The sequence below is a fragment of the Neopelma chrysocephalum genome, unplaced genomic scaffold, assembly GCF_003984885.1.
Source record: "Neopelma chrysocephalum unplaced genomic scaffold, ASM398488v2 Primary Assembly neopelma1_45, whole genome shotgun sequence".
Lineage (NCBI taxonomy): Eukaryota > Metazoa > Chordata > Aves > Passeriformes > Pipridae > Neopelma > Neopelma chrysocephalum.
The window spans coordinates 17,351,692-17,370,077 of record NW_020897704.1 but is presented as its reverse complement, the minus strand read 5'-3'; the positions used below and the strand labels follow the sequence as shown (position 1 = coordinate 17,370,077).

The 18,386-nt window shown below is 42.3% G+C and overlaps 1 protein-coding gene across 3 annotated transcripts in view; it reads right to left on the bottom strand.

Annotated features, from left to right (window-relative positions):
* Positions 1-14,419, bottom strand: part of FRMD4A (FERM domain containing 4A) — a 367,435-nt gene extending 353,016 nt beyond the window's left edge. Inside the window, exons 1-2 of one of the 3 annotated variants that reach the window (XM_027679513.1) lie at positions 14,373-14,419; positions 13,775-13,909 (exon numbers count right to left, since the gene is read on the bottom strand). In XM_027679513.1, the coding sequence (XP_027535314.1) occupies positions 13,775-13,819 (45 nt within the window). In that variant the 5' untranslated portion in view covers positions 13,820-13,909; positions 14,373-14,419. Of the gene's footprint in view, positions 1-13,774; positions 13,910-14,007; positions 14,074-14,184; positions 14,311-14,372 lie in introns of those variants that run through there. The other 2 variants (XM_027679512.1, XM_027679514.1) reach the window with 2 other exon arrangements.
* Positions 14,420-18,386: the final 3,967 nt, after the last annotated feature.

Here is an 18,386-nt window from a genome sequence, read left to right as displayed (position 1 = left end):
AATACAACCCTTTTTCTAATCACAGCAGAGTCCCCCGCCAGATCTTGTGCTCTGGAAGCCCTCGCTGTGGTTTCTCACACTGTGGTGCCTTTGTACACGCTGCAGCTCATATCTGCCACGTACAGCTCTACATGACAGAAATTAAGACACTTTATGTGAAGCTTTGAACACTTCTCTGAGGGGAAGCTGCCTTCTTATTTAGACTGGCAGGACCAGAATTAAATTGAACAAAGCTGTAGTGGAAGCAACTTGGAGGAGAGAAAACTTGGTTTTTCCCACAAGGAGGTTCTTCCAGCCTGGGAGAACAAGGGACTAGTGCCCTAGGGTTGCTCATGTATTTTTGGAGATCCAATGGGAATCACAAGCTGCAACTTGTTAGCATGCAAAATAAACTGAGCAGTGCTGCAGAGGGCCAAAGCAACTTTAAAGGCTTCTGATGAATGCGTATTGTTACCTGCAGCTGAGGTCTCCGGAAGAATAAGGTGTCACCAGAGCTGCTAATGGGCAGGTACTGTTTGGAGGGCTAGCAGGAGCACCCCCAAACACATTGCTTTGTTTTCCATAGAGACATTGCCTCCAAAGAAGGAAATCACCGTCACTGGCACTCCTAAGCCTGTGGGATGTGAGCTGTCAGGAGGCCTCTATAGCTAAACATTCCAGAACACACTTCCCTCTCCTGCCAGGACCACAAGGAAAGGAATGATCCAGAAGGCAAATATTTCTTCTTTCCCTAAGTCTTCTGGTCTGGGAAGCACTCCGTTGGAGTCCTGTGTTCCATGTCCCTGCTCTCCAGATGAGTCTCCACTTTTCTTACCACCTGTTCTGTACAAACACAAATGTGCTGCAGGAGCTGCAACCAGCATCCTCCTGCACTCCCACTTCCAAACAGGTACTGCAGCTCTCCCCTTCACTGCCTCTTAGTCCCTCATGCTACCGAAAGGGAAGCAGTTCCATATATTCAAGTCATTCTTTAGGAATTGCAATCCTGGTAGGTATCCAATGAAAATTATTTTTGACCTTTTAACTTGAGCGAAAGCTTAAATTTGTCATTGGAGTTTCATTTTTAAGCATGTGGATTAAACAGTGATAGAAATGTCTTTTCGTTGCCACTTGGTGTTAACAGGAACTGAACACTTCACCCAGCCAGTGTCTAATATGCAAACCAATAGCTCTATGGCTGATTTATTTCTCTGTGATACAGTGCAATTAAGAGAATACGCCACATTTCAGCCAAGAGAGTAGCAGTAAAACTATACTATTGCTGAGTTAGCAGATGTATGTCACAGGGAGATGCTCATCATACTCCTCGTAAGATTTGGGGTCCCAGTTTCATACTGCCTCCATATCTGTGCAAGTTTCCAGCTCCTTTTAATAACAGTCCAGTCCCCTCTGTATATCTTTCTCTATCATAATGTCTCCTAATTTCTTGTGTGCTCAACTCAAGCACTGAACTACATGTGCTGTGAGACTGCAGCCTTCCCCTTCAGGGGTGACCTTCTCAGTAACTATAAGCCAAACCTGAAGATGAATATTTACGCAATAAACATATCCAAAAGCTTGTTCCACAAAACAGAGACAGATACTGAAAATAAAATTCAAAAATAAAATAAAACCCCCAAGAACACACAAGCAACAGTCTGAAATGTCTTTCCCTCACATCTTGTAATTTCTCCATGTTAAAGAGCCCAGTTAGACCTCAAGAAGAAGATACATGGGTAAAATTAACCATACATTGTGCTCTAGCTGGATTTCTGTTTGCATTTATCACAGAACACCCAGCAAGGCTGTGAATAAATGTCTTGTGTAGAAAAGCAGCTCCTCTCCCTACTGCAAATGTTCAACAGCATTAACAGTGTTGTCTCTCTAGTTCTCCTTAACTTGGTAGATTTCTGCAGACAGCAAGAGAGACGTGAAAAAGCACATGAACAGAATCAGACTTATCTGCAGTGCCCTGCACCCCATTTCTTTGGATTTGACTCCATCTCCCCTCCCCAAATACTCTCCTGCACCTTCTGTGTTTTATTTCTGCAGTATCCTTAGCCTGTTGCTTGGTCCTTTCTTCCACTGTCACTGAAGTGACATGCTGTAACCATCAGCCATGACATCCTTTCCGTATGATTAGACTATTACCATTAGAGACACTGAAATATGAGAGCAAGTGCTCAGCCTTGGGAAGACACAGGGCATCCTTTTGGATTATGCTGAGTGCCACGTACAGGCAATCGCTTGCAAAAAGGGAAAAAGTTGCAGCAAAATGGACCTTGGTTTCTCTGAGCACCCAGAAACTGACTTTTCCTGGGAGCCAAGCATGGGCTCAGGAAATGATCACTCAAAATGTCACTTGCAGCAATGCCAGATTCAGATTCTATACTACCAATTTTTCTTTTTTTGAAGCTGAATGCAAAGCCCTGGACAATTCATAGTGAATTTAACCAATGTGCTTAAAAGCCACTGCTGTCAAAAAGAAAGGCAGAAATATAAAATAGAGCCACTAACCTCCTGTCATTGAAGTTACAGGTCACATTTGCTTTTATTTCAGCATTCAGGCCTAAAGTATTCTCAGAAGCCATTCATAGGGTAAAATTAATACCTGCTGATTGATCAAGATTTTAGTGATTGAATTTCCTAAAAGTAAAGACAGTGAAAAAAAAAAAAATAGAAAAAGTAGCACATCTCTGTTTTCCCATCTGTTCAGAATTCACTGCTGTGGTTTCTATCTCTGTTTTTTATTAAATAGTCTTTGCCCTAGAGAAAATAGTTCTTTTGATGTTACAGTTGACCTTTCGGGTTTACTCTACATAAAATTTTTCCCCTAAAGAAGATTTCCAGCTCTGCAAAAAAGGACGAGAAAATAATACCAACTCTTTTTTTTTTTGTTTCCAGCTACAACCTACATTTAAATCAGTGCAAAAAGCTAACCAGATTTTGCATCAGCACTTTACGTTTTCCCAACAAGCTCTCCTATATTAAACAATGATCCTACAGGAATAAGCCACTCCTTTTGAGAACTTGTTTTTTACTTACTCACTGTATTCCTGTAAGATTTTGGTTTAGCTGTCTGCAAATTATCTTTTAATGAATCCATCTCCTGAGTATTAGGGATGGTAGTGATACTTCTGTTAGGAACACATGAGGAGGAAAATTCTCACATGGGTATTTAGGATCATACCATATAAACAATTACAGCATTCAGTGTCTGCAGAAAATCAAGAGGCAAATCAGCAGTGAATGTCAATTATACATCTGCAGCATCACAGAGGCAGATGGCACTTTAATTGTACATCCCGAAACATTATGGACAATTTTCCCCAACCCAGACTCATTGAAATATTGGCTTTAGGACCTAAAAATATCAAGACAGGGTATGTGTGCAATGACTCATCTAAGAATTCATTTCAGTTTGAAGATAAATATTCCACCAGTAAACCAATAACAATCTCCAAGATTCATAGCTCAAACGTGCTGTCTTGATCTAGGTAGAAACTTTTATTGATGAAAAGCAATGGGGCGACTGTACTGCTCATACCATTCAGCTCAGAGTGTGAAATTGTCAAAGAGTTTGAAGATCAATGAGCCAAATTCTTTTGATTGCATCTGTAGAAATTGGAAATGTCATGGAGATAAGTAGAATAATATGGATTTACACTCTATTCCCAGCATGATCCGAAGAGAAGAAAGCTGAAATCCTTCTCCCTCAGACAGGAATGGTTTTGTGCAATGGGGGAAGTTTTATGGAACTTAAACAGACTCAACTACACCTTCTGACCATGGAAAATCAATTGACACCAGACTACATATGAAAGAATGACTCTGACTATCCAGAGACAGTTGTGTTAATGCACAAATACCAGACGTGTTGTGAATGCTTACTTAATTAAAGATTATTAAAAATTAAAACTGACTGCTCTCTTATTCAGAGATTACTATACATTATTCAATTTGCAAAAGCTCTGCCAATTAAGCCACCTCCTACTTTATTATACATGGACCATGATGCAGATTCCAAATAGGATTTGTTCCTTACTCCCAACATGTACGAAACTGCTGGGGTTTTCAGTTTGTCCACGTGTTCATGCAGTCTTAAAATGTCCAGTAACTCACTGTCATCAGTTTACATTTTATCATGCAAGTGGATAGCACTCATTTTCTCCTCCCCAAATATATTCAGGGTTAGCCACAACAGACACATTTTATTCATAGTGTGAGCCAGGTATATTTTGTTGGAAGAAATGTAGAAAGTTAATGTGGAAATATGTTTTTGGAAGGAGTATCTCAGGTAAATCCCTAAACAGAGACAAACCAAACAGAAACCTTCAAAACAGGATCTGGGTCTAAGACAGTAGGCACCTCTGGACTTTGCAGCTAAGGTTTAATTCCTACTGGTGAATCAAAGCTCTCACGGAAATTTCACATGAATGATTCTTTATTTAGCTCTTCAGATTTAAATGGGACATCCAAAAATGAAAAACTCTTTAAAATGGCCTAAGCACTACCTGATCAAAGAAGTCTAGTAGTACAACTTTGATAAAAGAATGGCTCAAAACGTTTCCACAATGCGAAAACATTTGTGTTGGAACCAGAGCAAGCTGCATGTTTAGTTTATTATTTCTTGCAAGACAGTGAACACCAGCTACTGCAACTGATATTAGATACAGAGGAGATTAGATAGAGAGTTCAAGAGAGGCACTCCATCAGTAAGGGACTCTGAACAAATAAGCCTTTACTTATATACTGCAGTAAAGGTGGTGACAAAACAAGTTTCTGTATTGATCAAGAAGGCAATACAGGTCTCTTCTTATGGAAATATTTAACTCCTGACTACAAAACAAAATTACAAAGTGGAAAAAACCAAAACCCACTGCTAGGGATGTCAGCAAATTACAAAACTTCCCCATCATTTTCCCTGTACCATCGCTGTATCTTCTACTGCCTATAATTTTGTCTATTTGAAGCTTAAGTGCTTCCTCACAACACCATAAAAGCCAGCAGTCTTAGAATGCCAATTCAAGGACTTCGGTCTGTGCAAAATACTCATCCTATTTTAAAGACATGATTACAGAAAACAGCATTCCACATAAAGCTGTATTTAATATAATAAATAAGTGCAATTATTATTACTAATATCTTGTTAAAGGAAGGTACATTCTTATACTCTGGGAAATCTGACCTACAGAGCTGTTTGAGGAACAGCACAAATACAAATCTCCCTGTAGCTCCTTCTTGATCTGGAAGTTAGAAGCCCTTCTGGAGGCAACGGGATAACAACAAGAAAAGCTTGTTTACATGAGAAGGCTGATTTTGGTCCATCATCCAAACCTTGGGAACTCAGTCCAAGCCGGAGATATCATGACACAAACACCACTGGTCCGACATCATGCAACAACTGTCCCATTTACCCCACATCCACCCACCCAGAGTCTGCCTTGCTGCTAAAGAAGCCAACATGAGGGGTGTGGGTTGGGTTTTTGCTCAGTCAATGTCCAGCCCCATAGGATTGACATTATGAACAAAATCTGTGCCAATCCTCTGGAAAGGCCAACATTTCAGGCCATGTAAAGCTAAGCAACCAACATCTCAAACACTCCAATTAACTGATCTCTGGTTTTATGAAGGTGGTCAAACTCTAACCCCCTGAAAATTAATGTAAATGCAGAATAATTTGGAACAGCCTTTGCTGCCAGACCTCTGAAATGAGACCAGAACAGGCAAAATGGGTTTTTGAAAAGCTCATGCCAACTCTTTTCTATTACCATAGCTTATATAACAGCAGTAATAATGACCTTCACTAGACATTTCCTTGAGTACTAACAACCTGGGGTTAATGGCCCAAGGCATAGTTTTATGCAGTCAACTACCACAGCCAGCAATTAATTACCAGGAAATACAATGTGCTCTGACCACTACAGCTCAATTAGCCTCATATTATTAAAAAATGAAAACCTTGTCAATCTTATTTACTGTGAAGATGTCCTCAATTTTATTTTAGTATATCAGACTAAAAAAACCCTTGAACCTATATTAAGCCAAACATATGTTCTACAACACTCCTCCATTAACTTCACACAAATTATGGGGAGCCAAAGCCGAGTGTCTTGCAATATGAGGATTATCACAGCCTGCCTAGAGATAAAAAAATATTGTGGAGCAAGGCTCTGTGTGAATTCTGCTTCTTTGCTAGAAAAACCTCCCTAAAAATAATTTTCAGCTCTCTGGTGGTTGTAAATGGATTGAGAGAAGGGAGAACAGTGAAGGACACACTGCAGAGAGCATCCCTTCACTGGCAGGAGGTGGGCAGCGTGTGCTGGGGGAAGGACTGGAAGGGGCAGGGGTGTTCTGTTTTCACCAAATTGTGTGGTGCCTCAATGTCTCTGCAACTGATTTACAAAGATAAGAGACTAGATTATTTTTGTACCCAGCTTTGTGCTCTCCCAGTTTATGTTCATTCATTACATTTTATTATTTCAGCAAAGCTTTTGCAACATGACCTGAAAATTAAGCACTTCAGGATCAAGTGTCATTGTTCCTGGTCAGCTGTTTGTATTTCAGCACCATCACTGAAGTACAAGGGGACCTGAAAAGCTAAGTCTGGGCACTAGAGCTAGCACTAGGAGGTGCTGGCTTTAATTTGGGAATTACCAGCTTCGATCCCATGAAGGATGCAAAAAGCTGGTAAGATTTTTGTCTGTAGATCCACTCCTCTAAATAGGTTTCTGGCATTCACTATGGCTTTTGTTTCCATGAAATACAGACACGGTGTGGATCTCTTCATGTCTGGGAGGCTTCTCAAGGAGCAATTGGTAGGACAGTGCCTTCCAGCAAGATTTTGGAAATACTGCTTCATCTCAGGCATTGCTGCTGGACACGTGTGTGCTATAAGGGTGCTTAGCAGGACTCCCTAATATGATAAGACCATTCAAAAATGCAAGCAGGAGTGTCAATCACATATTTTGAGAGCTTCAGCTTCAGACCAGCCCAAGAATTCCTTTAAAAAAGAAAATTCATATTGCTAGAAGTTGGTGACGGGTTCAGGTTAGTTTGATGCTCAGTGTCATTAAAACCTGTTTGTGAAATGGCTGATTTCAACTGACTTCTGCAAGTTTCAGTGTTTAAAAGCAGAAAGAATTAAGACATGTGGGGGCAAAATATATGTGTCTGTCTTGAGGAGAGCAGGGAGGTGTTTACCCAAGGTTTGTCAGCGCTGGCAGGGGCGGAAACACACATTCCCTGGCAGCCTTTATAGTGTCTGTGGAGAGCCGGGGACAGTGTGCTGCCTGGGGAGAGCCCAAACCTCGATCCAGTGCCTCTGACTGACCCCCCATCCAGCTGGTGGCTTTTGTTTTCAGCAAGACACATGAAGCGAAGCAGCCGTCGCTGGTGCTGACAGATTTTGTGAGCGCCTGCAGGACTGGCCACCTGAGCACAACAGCTTTAGGTGCCACGTCACAAAAATCTGCATTTTTATGGGATGCACTGAGGAAGGATCCACGTGGGGCTTCTGTACGTCTCGGAGCCCTGATGTGCTAACCACATTAGCCTGTCAGTGGGCTGGATCACTGCCACAGTGAGAAATTATGAGTACAGTAATTACGGAAGTATGACATTCGTAACTAGAAGGCAAAGAATAGGAAAAATTACAATTGCCCAATGTTACAAGTCCTTCCAATGCATTAGTAGCTATTCATAACACTGCATTTTTATTATGGCAATTACAGCATTTTTAACATTTTATTTTGGTTTAGGGATATCAGTCAAATTTTCCAATGCATTTTATTTTAAAAAAGCCGAAGTGATATGATTTTTTTATGTACTGTCAAAAGGAGTTGTCATATTTAGTGATCTTTTCAATCTGTTAATATGTTACTTTCTTCCTAATGGTAGAAAGTCTCCAATTAATCATAATGATAATTTACTCAAGTGCCCACTAATTCTCCTCTACAAATAGCAATGCTCTATAACATTGGGGGGAAAAAAATCAATAGCCACATCTCTAATGAGATAATTTTATCAGTCATTCAGAATGAGCAGCTGGAATACAAGGCACAAGCCATATTCATAATAAAAAAAATAATAAACCTATAATCCCTCTTACTGTTTTAAAGTGTAGTAATAAACAGGAGAATTCAGATGTGCAAACATTATGGTCTGCTTCTTCAACAGCATGTTCATGCAGAGGGACAAGGAAAAGAAAATTGATGGCATGCACTAGAGCAGAATCGAAGGATAATGATTTTATAGTCCTGCCGCTCAGATGGGTAAAAGGTGACATCCACCACAGGGAAGCCAAGAGTAATCCCAGGGAGTGTTTAATCTCATTCAGCTGAATTAAATCACTGTGTTTGAAGTCTTACTGGAAGTTTACAAAGGCAAATACTAAAGTTCAGATATAATTCAGTGCTATGGGGGAAATCATCAACAAGAAATGGCTAAATTCCAAGACCACGGTAGCATGCAGCCACACAGCACCGAGCAGGAATTTGCTGCTCTCATCCCATCCTCTAAAAGAGCAACCAGCACAGCTCAGCTATTGCTGCTCGTGAAGCCCATTAGCAAATTACTGCCTGGCTGGAGCAAGGACAGAGCCAGGGAGGAAGGGAATTCCTGCCAACACGGCTCCTCCCCAGCGACCTCCGGGTGCCGTGGCGCATTATCATCTCCCGCCCAGACCTTCTGGGAAGGCTGCAGGTGGAGCCCACACACCTGCACGCTGGAAATATCTGTGGAAGGAGCATGGAGAGGGCTGCATAATCACCTCCTCTTGCTGCTCAAGTGTCCCCACAGACCTCATTTTGGGCATGAAGCTGAAGAGGGCCAGATGTCGGCGGCGCAGCCGGTTCCCAGGGGAAGGCGTTACTCATTCTCAAGCAGTGCTGCTCACACCCAGACCGATGTATATCGGTCACGCACTGCTGACACGTCACACTGCTTCAGCATCAGCTGAGAGCTGCATTAACCTCTGCACCGTGCAGTGGCAAGGAATGAGTGGGTTTTGTTTTTGCAGAAAGAGCGTGCCAAGCATTGACCTTCCAGGTCAACGCGGTCTGTGGATGAGGTTGCAGCAAGGTTTGAATGTCGAGGGCTTTTGCACACTCTCAACATAGAAATAATTTAAGTCTGAGATGAGAGAGGCAGAAAATGACCTCATCCTTCCACTGTAACCTTGCTGCTCCCAAAGGTTTTAATATGATCCTCCAAGATGAGCTGTGCTGCTGCAATCTGTCTAGAGGCTTGAAAGGGACAGAACACAGCTTTATGGGGGGAGGGGGAGTAGTCCTAGGTCTAAATGGGGTTTGGATGCTCTGTATCTTTTTAGTTAGTTGCCAAATTCATCTTCACAAGGGCAGACTTCACCCATAAAACTTAGCAGTTAAACATGTGAAATAACTAGTGGAATATCCAGAATGTTGTCAAGTCCAACACCTCAGAAGCCAACCAGTCAGGGCATGGCCCTCCCAGCATTTATTAAGGATATAGTTAAATCTTTGAGTGTGTTTAAGAGCAATGCTATAGTGTTCAGTGCCACATTTCAGAAAAATGATCAGATCAAGGAGACTCACGTTGTTTTGAGGACTCTGGTGTATCTTTGCTTGAGGGGTGAATTCAGGAGAACCCTCTTAAAAAGGAGGTCTGGAAGCACAGCAGAAATCTGGGATTTTCAGTGAACAATGACACTCAGATGCCAATTATTTATGCTCCAGTTTAGAAGCAGAGCAGTTTTCACATGTCTTCCTGTTACAGGTGTCTGCCTTAGACATCTATTGAAATGCCTTCAACCCCAGTAGAGCAAGGAAACACCGAGGCTGGCAGCCTTGATATTGGGCTTTTCTCACTCTTCATCCTGGGCATTGTGAACACCACAGACTGAGTTAATGCTACAAATTCCCTGTTTTTTTCCCCTTGAAGTATAGAGATCACCGAGTCCCATGTAGTGAAGATCACCTAGGATATCTCACATGCAGCTCTATTCCAGCCTCAGCTTGAATGCAGCTCAGACACAAAATAATGATTTTTGAAAGCATCACACAGTCCCCTGAAATGAAAGATGTTCCTCTGAACATCTGAACAAGCAGTTACCATTAATTTACAAGTGTACTTGTTTTCTTATGTTATATAGTTATTTTTTCAAATAAAGTATTTATATATACAGACCAGAGAGAGTAAAGTTGTATTATAAATAGCAAAAAGCTTCATTCTGATGGAGAAGGTGAAAGCATCTAGTTGGAGCTAGCTGGAGCCAGCTTTCCTGGAAACAGAGAACCATGCTTCTCTTCTCTACCATTTTAAGATCATTTTATATTAACTGGTAAACACTGAGCTGTATGCCTTGCTCATTGGAACCTCCATTGTCACTTAACACAGATTAATTAGTGTTAGTGTTATGACCCACAGTAGTTTGAAGGTCAAGTCCCTAAGATCTATTTTCATGAGGTGCAATAATGCTGTCTCAGGAGACACCAGGTATCATAACTTATTGTGCTGTTAAAATCTGTGCAATCAATATGTCTGCAGCTTTAAAATTTTACAATATACTAATAAGATAGACATAAAATCCTACTGGTATCACACTCCCATCAGCATTAATGATCTTAACACTGCAGGTGTTACTGTTCCTAACAAGACATGGTATTTCATGCTTAGATGCTCCCTCCTCTTGATTCACAGAAACTGAGGAAGCTCTGTTTTAATGATTTGATAATGCTACAGGCAGAGTTACTTTGGGCACAGTTCAGCCCAATTTACTCCATGCTGAACCAGGCAGTGTCTCTCATCTGCTGTGATCTCTGGAGCAAGGTAAAGGCAGGAGTCCTGCAGATCAAGCAAAATCCAGAGTCATTTGTAATGCAAGATATTTACCAGAATATATAAGTTACAGTTATATTTGAAGATTGCAGTCTTTGTATGAAACCAATATCTTTATGTTAGGAAAATATATGTTTAAAATTGAAATTCTCCTTCATTGAGCCTTTTCCCTGACCTGGGAGGGAAAAAAGGAAAAAATAATCATAGGGGAAAAAACCCACCTGAGTATTAAAATGCCTAGAAAACAATATCAAAATAAAAACAAATTCACTTCCAATCAATTAATTATATAGTCAATTTTTTTTTCAGTGAACAGAAGTAGGATCTGTCCACCTAAGCCTGCAGGTGTAATGACATTCTCTGGTGAACTAACGGCAGCAAAGTACAGCTCCCCACTGACCTACTCTCTGGAGTTGCTTTGGGCCATGTCAATACCATGTCCTGGTAGCATTTACCAGGAGTAGGTAAGTCACCATGAGCTGTCATCATGGCTGGCACCCTGAAATGCCACATGGTCCCACTTGCAGATCTCTCTGCTGGGGCACAGTGGTGCTGGATGCCCATGTCCTATAGATGGTCCTTCCATAAGAACAAAACTCTATACCCAAAAATGTCCATCTTTCTTAACTGACCAGACAGAAGCTTGGAATGAGCAAATTCCTGATTTGGATCACTCGATTTCAGTGCATCAAAGCCGCGGAAGGTCAATTAATGGCTCTGTACCTTGGTTTCTTTTCTTGCAGCACAAGGTGCTTTGAGGTACCCCATTGAGAAGGAGATATTTTCAGACTATGATGCAGCACTGCCAAATGCTGCTGCTGATCATGTCTCATAAAAAGTGGATGGTTGAATGCACATTCTGCATCCGATTGCAGGGGAAATGCAGTATTGAAATACTCCTCATTGCTAAAAGAAAACTCTCACTAGAGAATGCCCATCGAAGTATTAAAAGCTACTTCTGCGGACCTCCCAAAGGCATCTAATCTTTGTATCTCTGGAGGGTGGCAGTTTTAGAAGAGATGCCATTATAGCTGCTAATTGTGGGATGAATTATGCAAGAATTTATTATTGATTCACGGGGAGCCTGCTCAGGCGTGCAATCAAAGCCAAGGCAGAGCAGAGGGGAAAGGATGAGGCTTCTGTAGTTAACTAAACTGATTCCCAACCCCAGAAACACCCAAGGCAAAAGAGGCAGTTTGCAAAGTGCAGGATTTTACACACCAAATCACCTTTTCCACACCCATAACCAACCTCTAGTACTAGATAATCCAGGAGCAGAGCCCATAGAATTGCATGAATCCTCTCTCAAGCAAGAAATACATCCCTCCCCCCCACCACCAGCAACAGCTATCCACAGGGTCAAAGGCAGAACCCCTTTGGCTGTGGACCCCCAACCCAAGCCAGGCCATCCATGTGGGTCTGGGAGCAGCCCAGGGCTGTGTCCAAGGTGAGGAGACCCAAGGAGTTGTGATTACAGCCAGAGCTGCAGAAACGCTCGACACATCTCAAAACAACAATTGGAGAAAGGCCATGTAGCCACAGAAAGCCATGATTTAGGAGAGAAAAATTGTTGGTAGCTTGGCACCACACCAGAGTTTGACAAGGTCTGTTCAAGGAGTACAGAGATCGGTGAAGGAGGGTTTTAAGTTGAGAATTCAGAGGGTAGTGAAACTAAAAGCATATTGAGCCCAAACAATGACACAGGGGTGACAGGCACCTATCAATTTATTTCTGAAAGAGAAATAGAAGCTATTTAAAAAGCCAGGAAGGCCGGAGGTAAGCAAGAGGAAATAAAATGAGCTTGCACAGCAAGCAAATATAAAGCAAACCATGCGGAGGCTTAATAGCATGTTTAGCATTTTGAGTAATGGACATAAAATTTGCTTTTCTCAACTTGACCTTTGTTAACAACCTTAGGCACTACAGGGCTCTTATCCTGCAGCGTTCCCTTTACTTAACTCATCATGTCTCTGAGTGCTAGGGACTATTTCCTAATGCAATCAGGAGAGAGATCAGTAATGATAATTATATAAATATATATATAATGCCCATATATCTATGCATTCACACGCACATGTGCGCACAGAGATGCACCTTATGACAACTCTCCAGCGGAAACATTACAGTGACATTTAGGCAGGAAAACATCCAGCAGAGATCTTACACTAAAACCATCCCTGATGCTGCTGCACAGAAAATGGCAAGAGGAGTACAAGAGAGGAAAAGAAAAAAAAATAAAATCAGTAAAGCTAAACAACTGTCTAATACCCCACCAAAAGGGTTTATTTTAATTGCAACAGAATACTGGCGTGTTTCTAGACTCAGCCACGTGGTTTGCTAAATAATCTTCTTTAAAATATTATAAATATGCAGAACTTCGAGAAGTAGGTCAGTGGCTCAACATGTTGTAGCAAATAGCTCGGATAAATACTAGTCATTACCCCGTGGTCTGCAGTCAGTAGGAGATGTGACACACTGCAGTTAGTTGAATGGCAATTCACTGCATTAGAGGACCATTCCCCAAGTGATACCACAGCTGAGTACCCGGTCACAGCTAACAACACACCTCTCAGCCAGCAGAGAAATCAAGTTCTCCCTCTTATCATTTAAGTTGTGTCACAATCAGCAAGGGCAAAAGCAGGAGAAAGCAGGAGGATGTGGGAATTCAAGATGCTGATATAATGAACAAAATGAAAAACTGCAGCTCAGGATAAACCCTGAACGTAAGTGCCAGCTCTGCCGGAAAGGTGACTTCAAAATCCTGCCTTGAGCATGGGTCTAGATGCACTAAAACCCATCGTGGGAGGAATGTCTCCATGCAAGCCCTGCATGAGCCCTTTGCAAAGTTCCCTGGGACCTGTAAAAGCCAAGCAGCAGCTCACACAAAATCATCCCGTGGATTTGGAGCCCTGAATCCATGCGGTGCAGCTCCACTCTCCCACCCCCCCTTCCCAAATGGATTTCAGCAAGCACTCACCATCAGCAGGCTCAGAGCAGATTCGGGAGCACGCTGCACAGCCATCTCCTCTCTTCCTACATACAAATCCTCCCCACGACTCGGTCAGCCCTCGGCCCTTCGTCACAGCAAAGCATCCACAGAGTCCACAGCTAACTGCAGGGAGAGAAACCCCAAATCAGGGTCGGAGAGCATTTGCAAGAGGAGGAGAGGATGGATGAGGGGGTGGGGAGGAGAGGAGGGAAGGAAATAACCTTCACAGCCAGGGAAAGAAGCTTAAGCTAGGCCAAATTTTACACTAGAGAGAAGAGGAAAATGAAACAGAGAGACGGCTGGAGAAACAAGATATCGAGAACTGCAGGATATTTAAAGCTCAGGCACACGCCACCACAGAAGGCTGCAGCAGCACAGGACACATATCAAACACCTACATGACAGGTTAGGTCCAAGCCATCCTCCCCCTGCACTCGGACTGTCATTAATTGCTCTTAATTGCCACTGTCCTTCCTCCACCTAAATAAATCCTAGGTAGCACAGAACTGCCGTGCCCCTGACTCTGCATCTTCGTCCCTGCCCTGGTGATGCTAGCGCAGAAACAACGTCAAACATCGCCACGTACCGCTTCCAACAGGGTCAAACCTCTTCTCTCTTCTCGCAAAGCCCTGCTGCGCCTGGTTTGGAGAGCAGACGCCTGCATAACACAGACATGAGCAATAAGTGAGAGCAGTCAGAGCCAGGAAGCACCCGGTGCTCACTTGAGAGCAACAATTACCTTTATCGTATTCGAGAGAGAGCTGGGTTACCCACTGACCCTTTTCACCTTACTCCCCCCCACCCCCCCAAAGAAAGTCTCTTCCTCCTCCTTCCCTCTAAATGGACTCAGCTCCCCATGGAGCTAACACACTTCCCAGAAACATGTAATTACACAGGCTGTTGTGTTAGCGCTCTGATCACGCTGCCTGTACCGCATGGAGACGGCAGCCAGGCAGCCCCCCCTTCCCTCCCTTCGCAAGGAGATGCTGCAACCTCCCGCCGGGCTCCCGCGGCTCGGGGGGACACAGACGGCTAATTGTGAAAATGTGGCCGGTTAAGACGGAGAGACAAATTAGCCTTGAAAATAAGCCCCTTGTTTAAACGTTGGGTGTAAATGGAAGATGGCTTTTTAAAGCCTTTAAAAATAAACAGAGCACCCTGGTAGGAAGGCCAGCATTCTGATGCAGGTGTGCCCTGACAGACCTCTCAGATCCCTGTTTTGTGGGGCTCAGAAGCCTCCTGGATTTCAGTCTATCCACACTCATATCACCCCTCTGAACAAGCAGAATTTTGGCTTCATTTCCTAAAATGTTAGGCTTCATCTAATGACAATGTCTGTTCATCTTTACAACTCCCACATGCGTGTTCCCCTCCCCCCATAATTTTGGAACCCAATTAAAAGTTTGAGACAAATTCAACCAGAGTTAAATTCCTGACACATGTCATTCTGCAACTTTTATAGAAATTGGCAGCAGGATAGAAAAGAGAATCAAATTACTGTCTTCATGAAGGCAGCAGCAATCCTTCCTTGTGCTCTGGAAGTTACATCTGGCAGGTCAGCTCTGGTGTGCACAACATCAGAGTACTTGCTTGTCCAAACTCTCTTGCTCACCTATCACCTTGTTTTAGCAAAGGGGACACAGTGACATGGGAGATTGCAGACATTGCCCTAGGAAGGTCATCCAGGATATCTGTGGCATATCCATACCTCCAAGAGGTCCAAGGGGGATTGCCCTTGTTGTGAGGTGTGTGGCATACAGGGAAACTTGTTTTTTTTTCATTTAAATCCACAGACCAGGTAAATGCACTCCCCTCCCCACAAGCTGCAGCACCAAGCCTGGGTGTTGTATGGTGATGACAGGGGCTTCCCTTCTCCCAGCAGGTTCCCCACCAAGAGGTGTGGGAGGGGGAAGCCAGTTGTACACAGAGGGGTCACCTCTCAAGGGATGGTGTAGAAAGACTCATGGGCACACAGGAAAGCATTTTCTGGGGTCCTCCTTCCTTGGTTTTGCATTACAGACATCAACGTTCAGGGAGAGTCCCTTGTCCTACACCTGGGGGTGGCATTTACTGCATTGTTTCAGAGACCTGATGTTTTTCACTGCAGTGAGTGTAGCTCCTGTGAATGCACACGTGCCAGCAGTCATGCCTGTCTCCACCCTTGTATATAAATCATCTCCACTGACAGAGAACAGGGGCCCAGCTTTGTAAAATGCATTAAGGTACCTAAACACCAAAGAGCTCTGGGCTTCAGTGATTTTCTTCAACCAGACCAGAGATCTGAGGCAAAGATTCATGGTGCTTTCTAATCACAGAGCCCATCTTGGCTGTCTGCAGTGGGTCATCCTTTGCCTCACAGCCATCTGAAGCAATGAACTTCATACAAAATGATCTGTTCCCATCCCTTCCAAGAGATTTGTCTTCATCCCTGAAGATGAGCAGGTTGTTGGCTGTTACAAGGAGCAGAGAAGAAGGCTACTTAAATGTCTCTTGAAAGGGGAAAATATGCATAATACAAGATTAAGGTAAGTTTTAAAATATATCTTAAGGCATCAAATTATAAAATATGTAACTAAATCTATTTCAACAGCACTATGACAAATATCCCAAGGCTATTACATTTTTCCCTACACTAACCCAACCTGAAGTACTGTAAGGAGGGACTTCAGAAACAACACATTCAGCAGCTCTTGAGTCTGACAAGCAAGGTTCCTCCTTTGCCAAGTGATTTTAAGGAGCCAGCCTAAGCCCACATTTTTGGACAAGGCTAAAATGAAGAATCTGGAAGTGTGGATGTTTCTTCCATCTTTAGCTCCTGAATTCACTCTGCAGTTGAGCAGGGTAAAATCCATCAAACACCAGGAGCTAGTTATGATTTGTGGTGTCCTTGAGAAAATTCTAGGATTTTCCTGAGCTCTGCAAGTCTCAGAGTAATGATCATCTGTAGGGAGCCATCTGTGTACAAGTATATGATCTATGGCTTCAAGGTATATTTGCAAACTTACCTACAGGTTAGCTGTTTTCTACTATTTAGGTGAATAAATTTTGCAGCACAAGAGGAAAAACATAGATTGTTATTCACTGCAGATTGTCAAGAGATAAGAACAATTTTTAAGAGGAACTTGTTGGATAAATGGCTAAAGCTACAGACTTGTGGTTTTGTTGCAAGGTCTAAAATCATTACCAAAAGAAAAGAGTTGATTAGATGTCTTGTTTTTTTTTTTCCCCTGCATTTTAAGATAATTAGGTGCTACAATTGGTTAATAGATTAACTGCTTGAAATCACTGAAAGAAAAACTATTATGGCAAACTTTGGATCTTACTTGATGCCAGTAAGAAAACATAAAGCACTGCAGACTGATGTATATAGAGACGGATCCTCCAAATCCAGTGTTATCACCACTGGTGACAGGGACAATGGAAGCATAAGTATGCCATGCATCATTAGAGCTGGTGGTTGCTGGGCTTGTAATTTGAGGTTCTGGTAATACAAGGTGGTAGGAAAACCCTCTGCATGTTGTCTATTCATGGACATACAGAACCCGATGGGCACCTGTTCTCCTCAACAGGAGACTGAGAAGAAGTTGTTATTAAAGGTATGAACAAAGGCAATACAGAGCTCAGGGTTAACTGCAAGACTTGATTTCAGCTGGTACAGAGCTTATATTTTTTATTTCTGTTTTCTTTTCTTCAATGACCAGACAGGAGCTCTGGTTTTCAGTGAAAGTAAATTTTCCATGTATTGCTACTATGTATGTTAAACTACTAAAAGTCAAAGTCCTCCCTCCAGTCACCTGTGACATTTGTGAGAGATGAAAATCCTGATATGAATTGTGATTTGCCTTCTTTCATCACAGATGTGGGTTAGAGTGAAACGCTGTCTAGTGACATGACAAGTGCTAGGAGGCCACTTGTTTCAGCAAAGGTGTAGACAAACAAAATTATTTTATCAAGATGAGCTAAAGTCTTTACTTCAATTTACAAGGAGTTAATAAAGCAAGTCCTGTTATTGTTATGGCAGGAAAATAGTACATTAAAGTTGATGATACTATCATAAGCAATGACATGACCTGAATCATATCCATTTACAAGACAATCACATGTCCAAGAAACCAATGGATAGCCCAACAAGCATCTTTGGACCTTGAGATATGTGAAAGTTTATGCCTGTAAATATTTAACCTGAAATTTAAAAGACAAAGAGCTCTCAAATGTGTGAAAAGAATATATGCTGTGAAAGTATGAAAAGGTTCTGAGTTTATTGAATTTCCTTTAGCCACTTGCGTGTTCCTCATGCATCTCAACTGTTTGCTGAATGTTCAATGATTATTTTCAAGTATGTGTTAGTCCCAGAAACTGAATTTGCATTATGAATGGCCATGGCAGAAGTGCTTCTGCTTTAATCCACAAAGGAGGAACCACTTCATACAACAAACTGCAACAGGGAACACAGCTGGGAAGTCTAAGATGCTTAACCAAGCTATAGGGAAGTATACAAAACAAATATTCACATAATTCAAACAGACAAATTTGAGGACCTACATTTTGCTTGTAGCTTATCCCCAAAGAAGATAAAAGCCTGATGCCAACAAGTAAATTA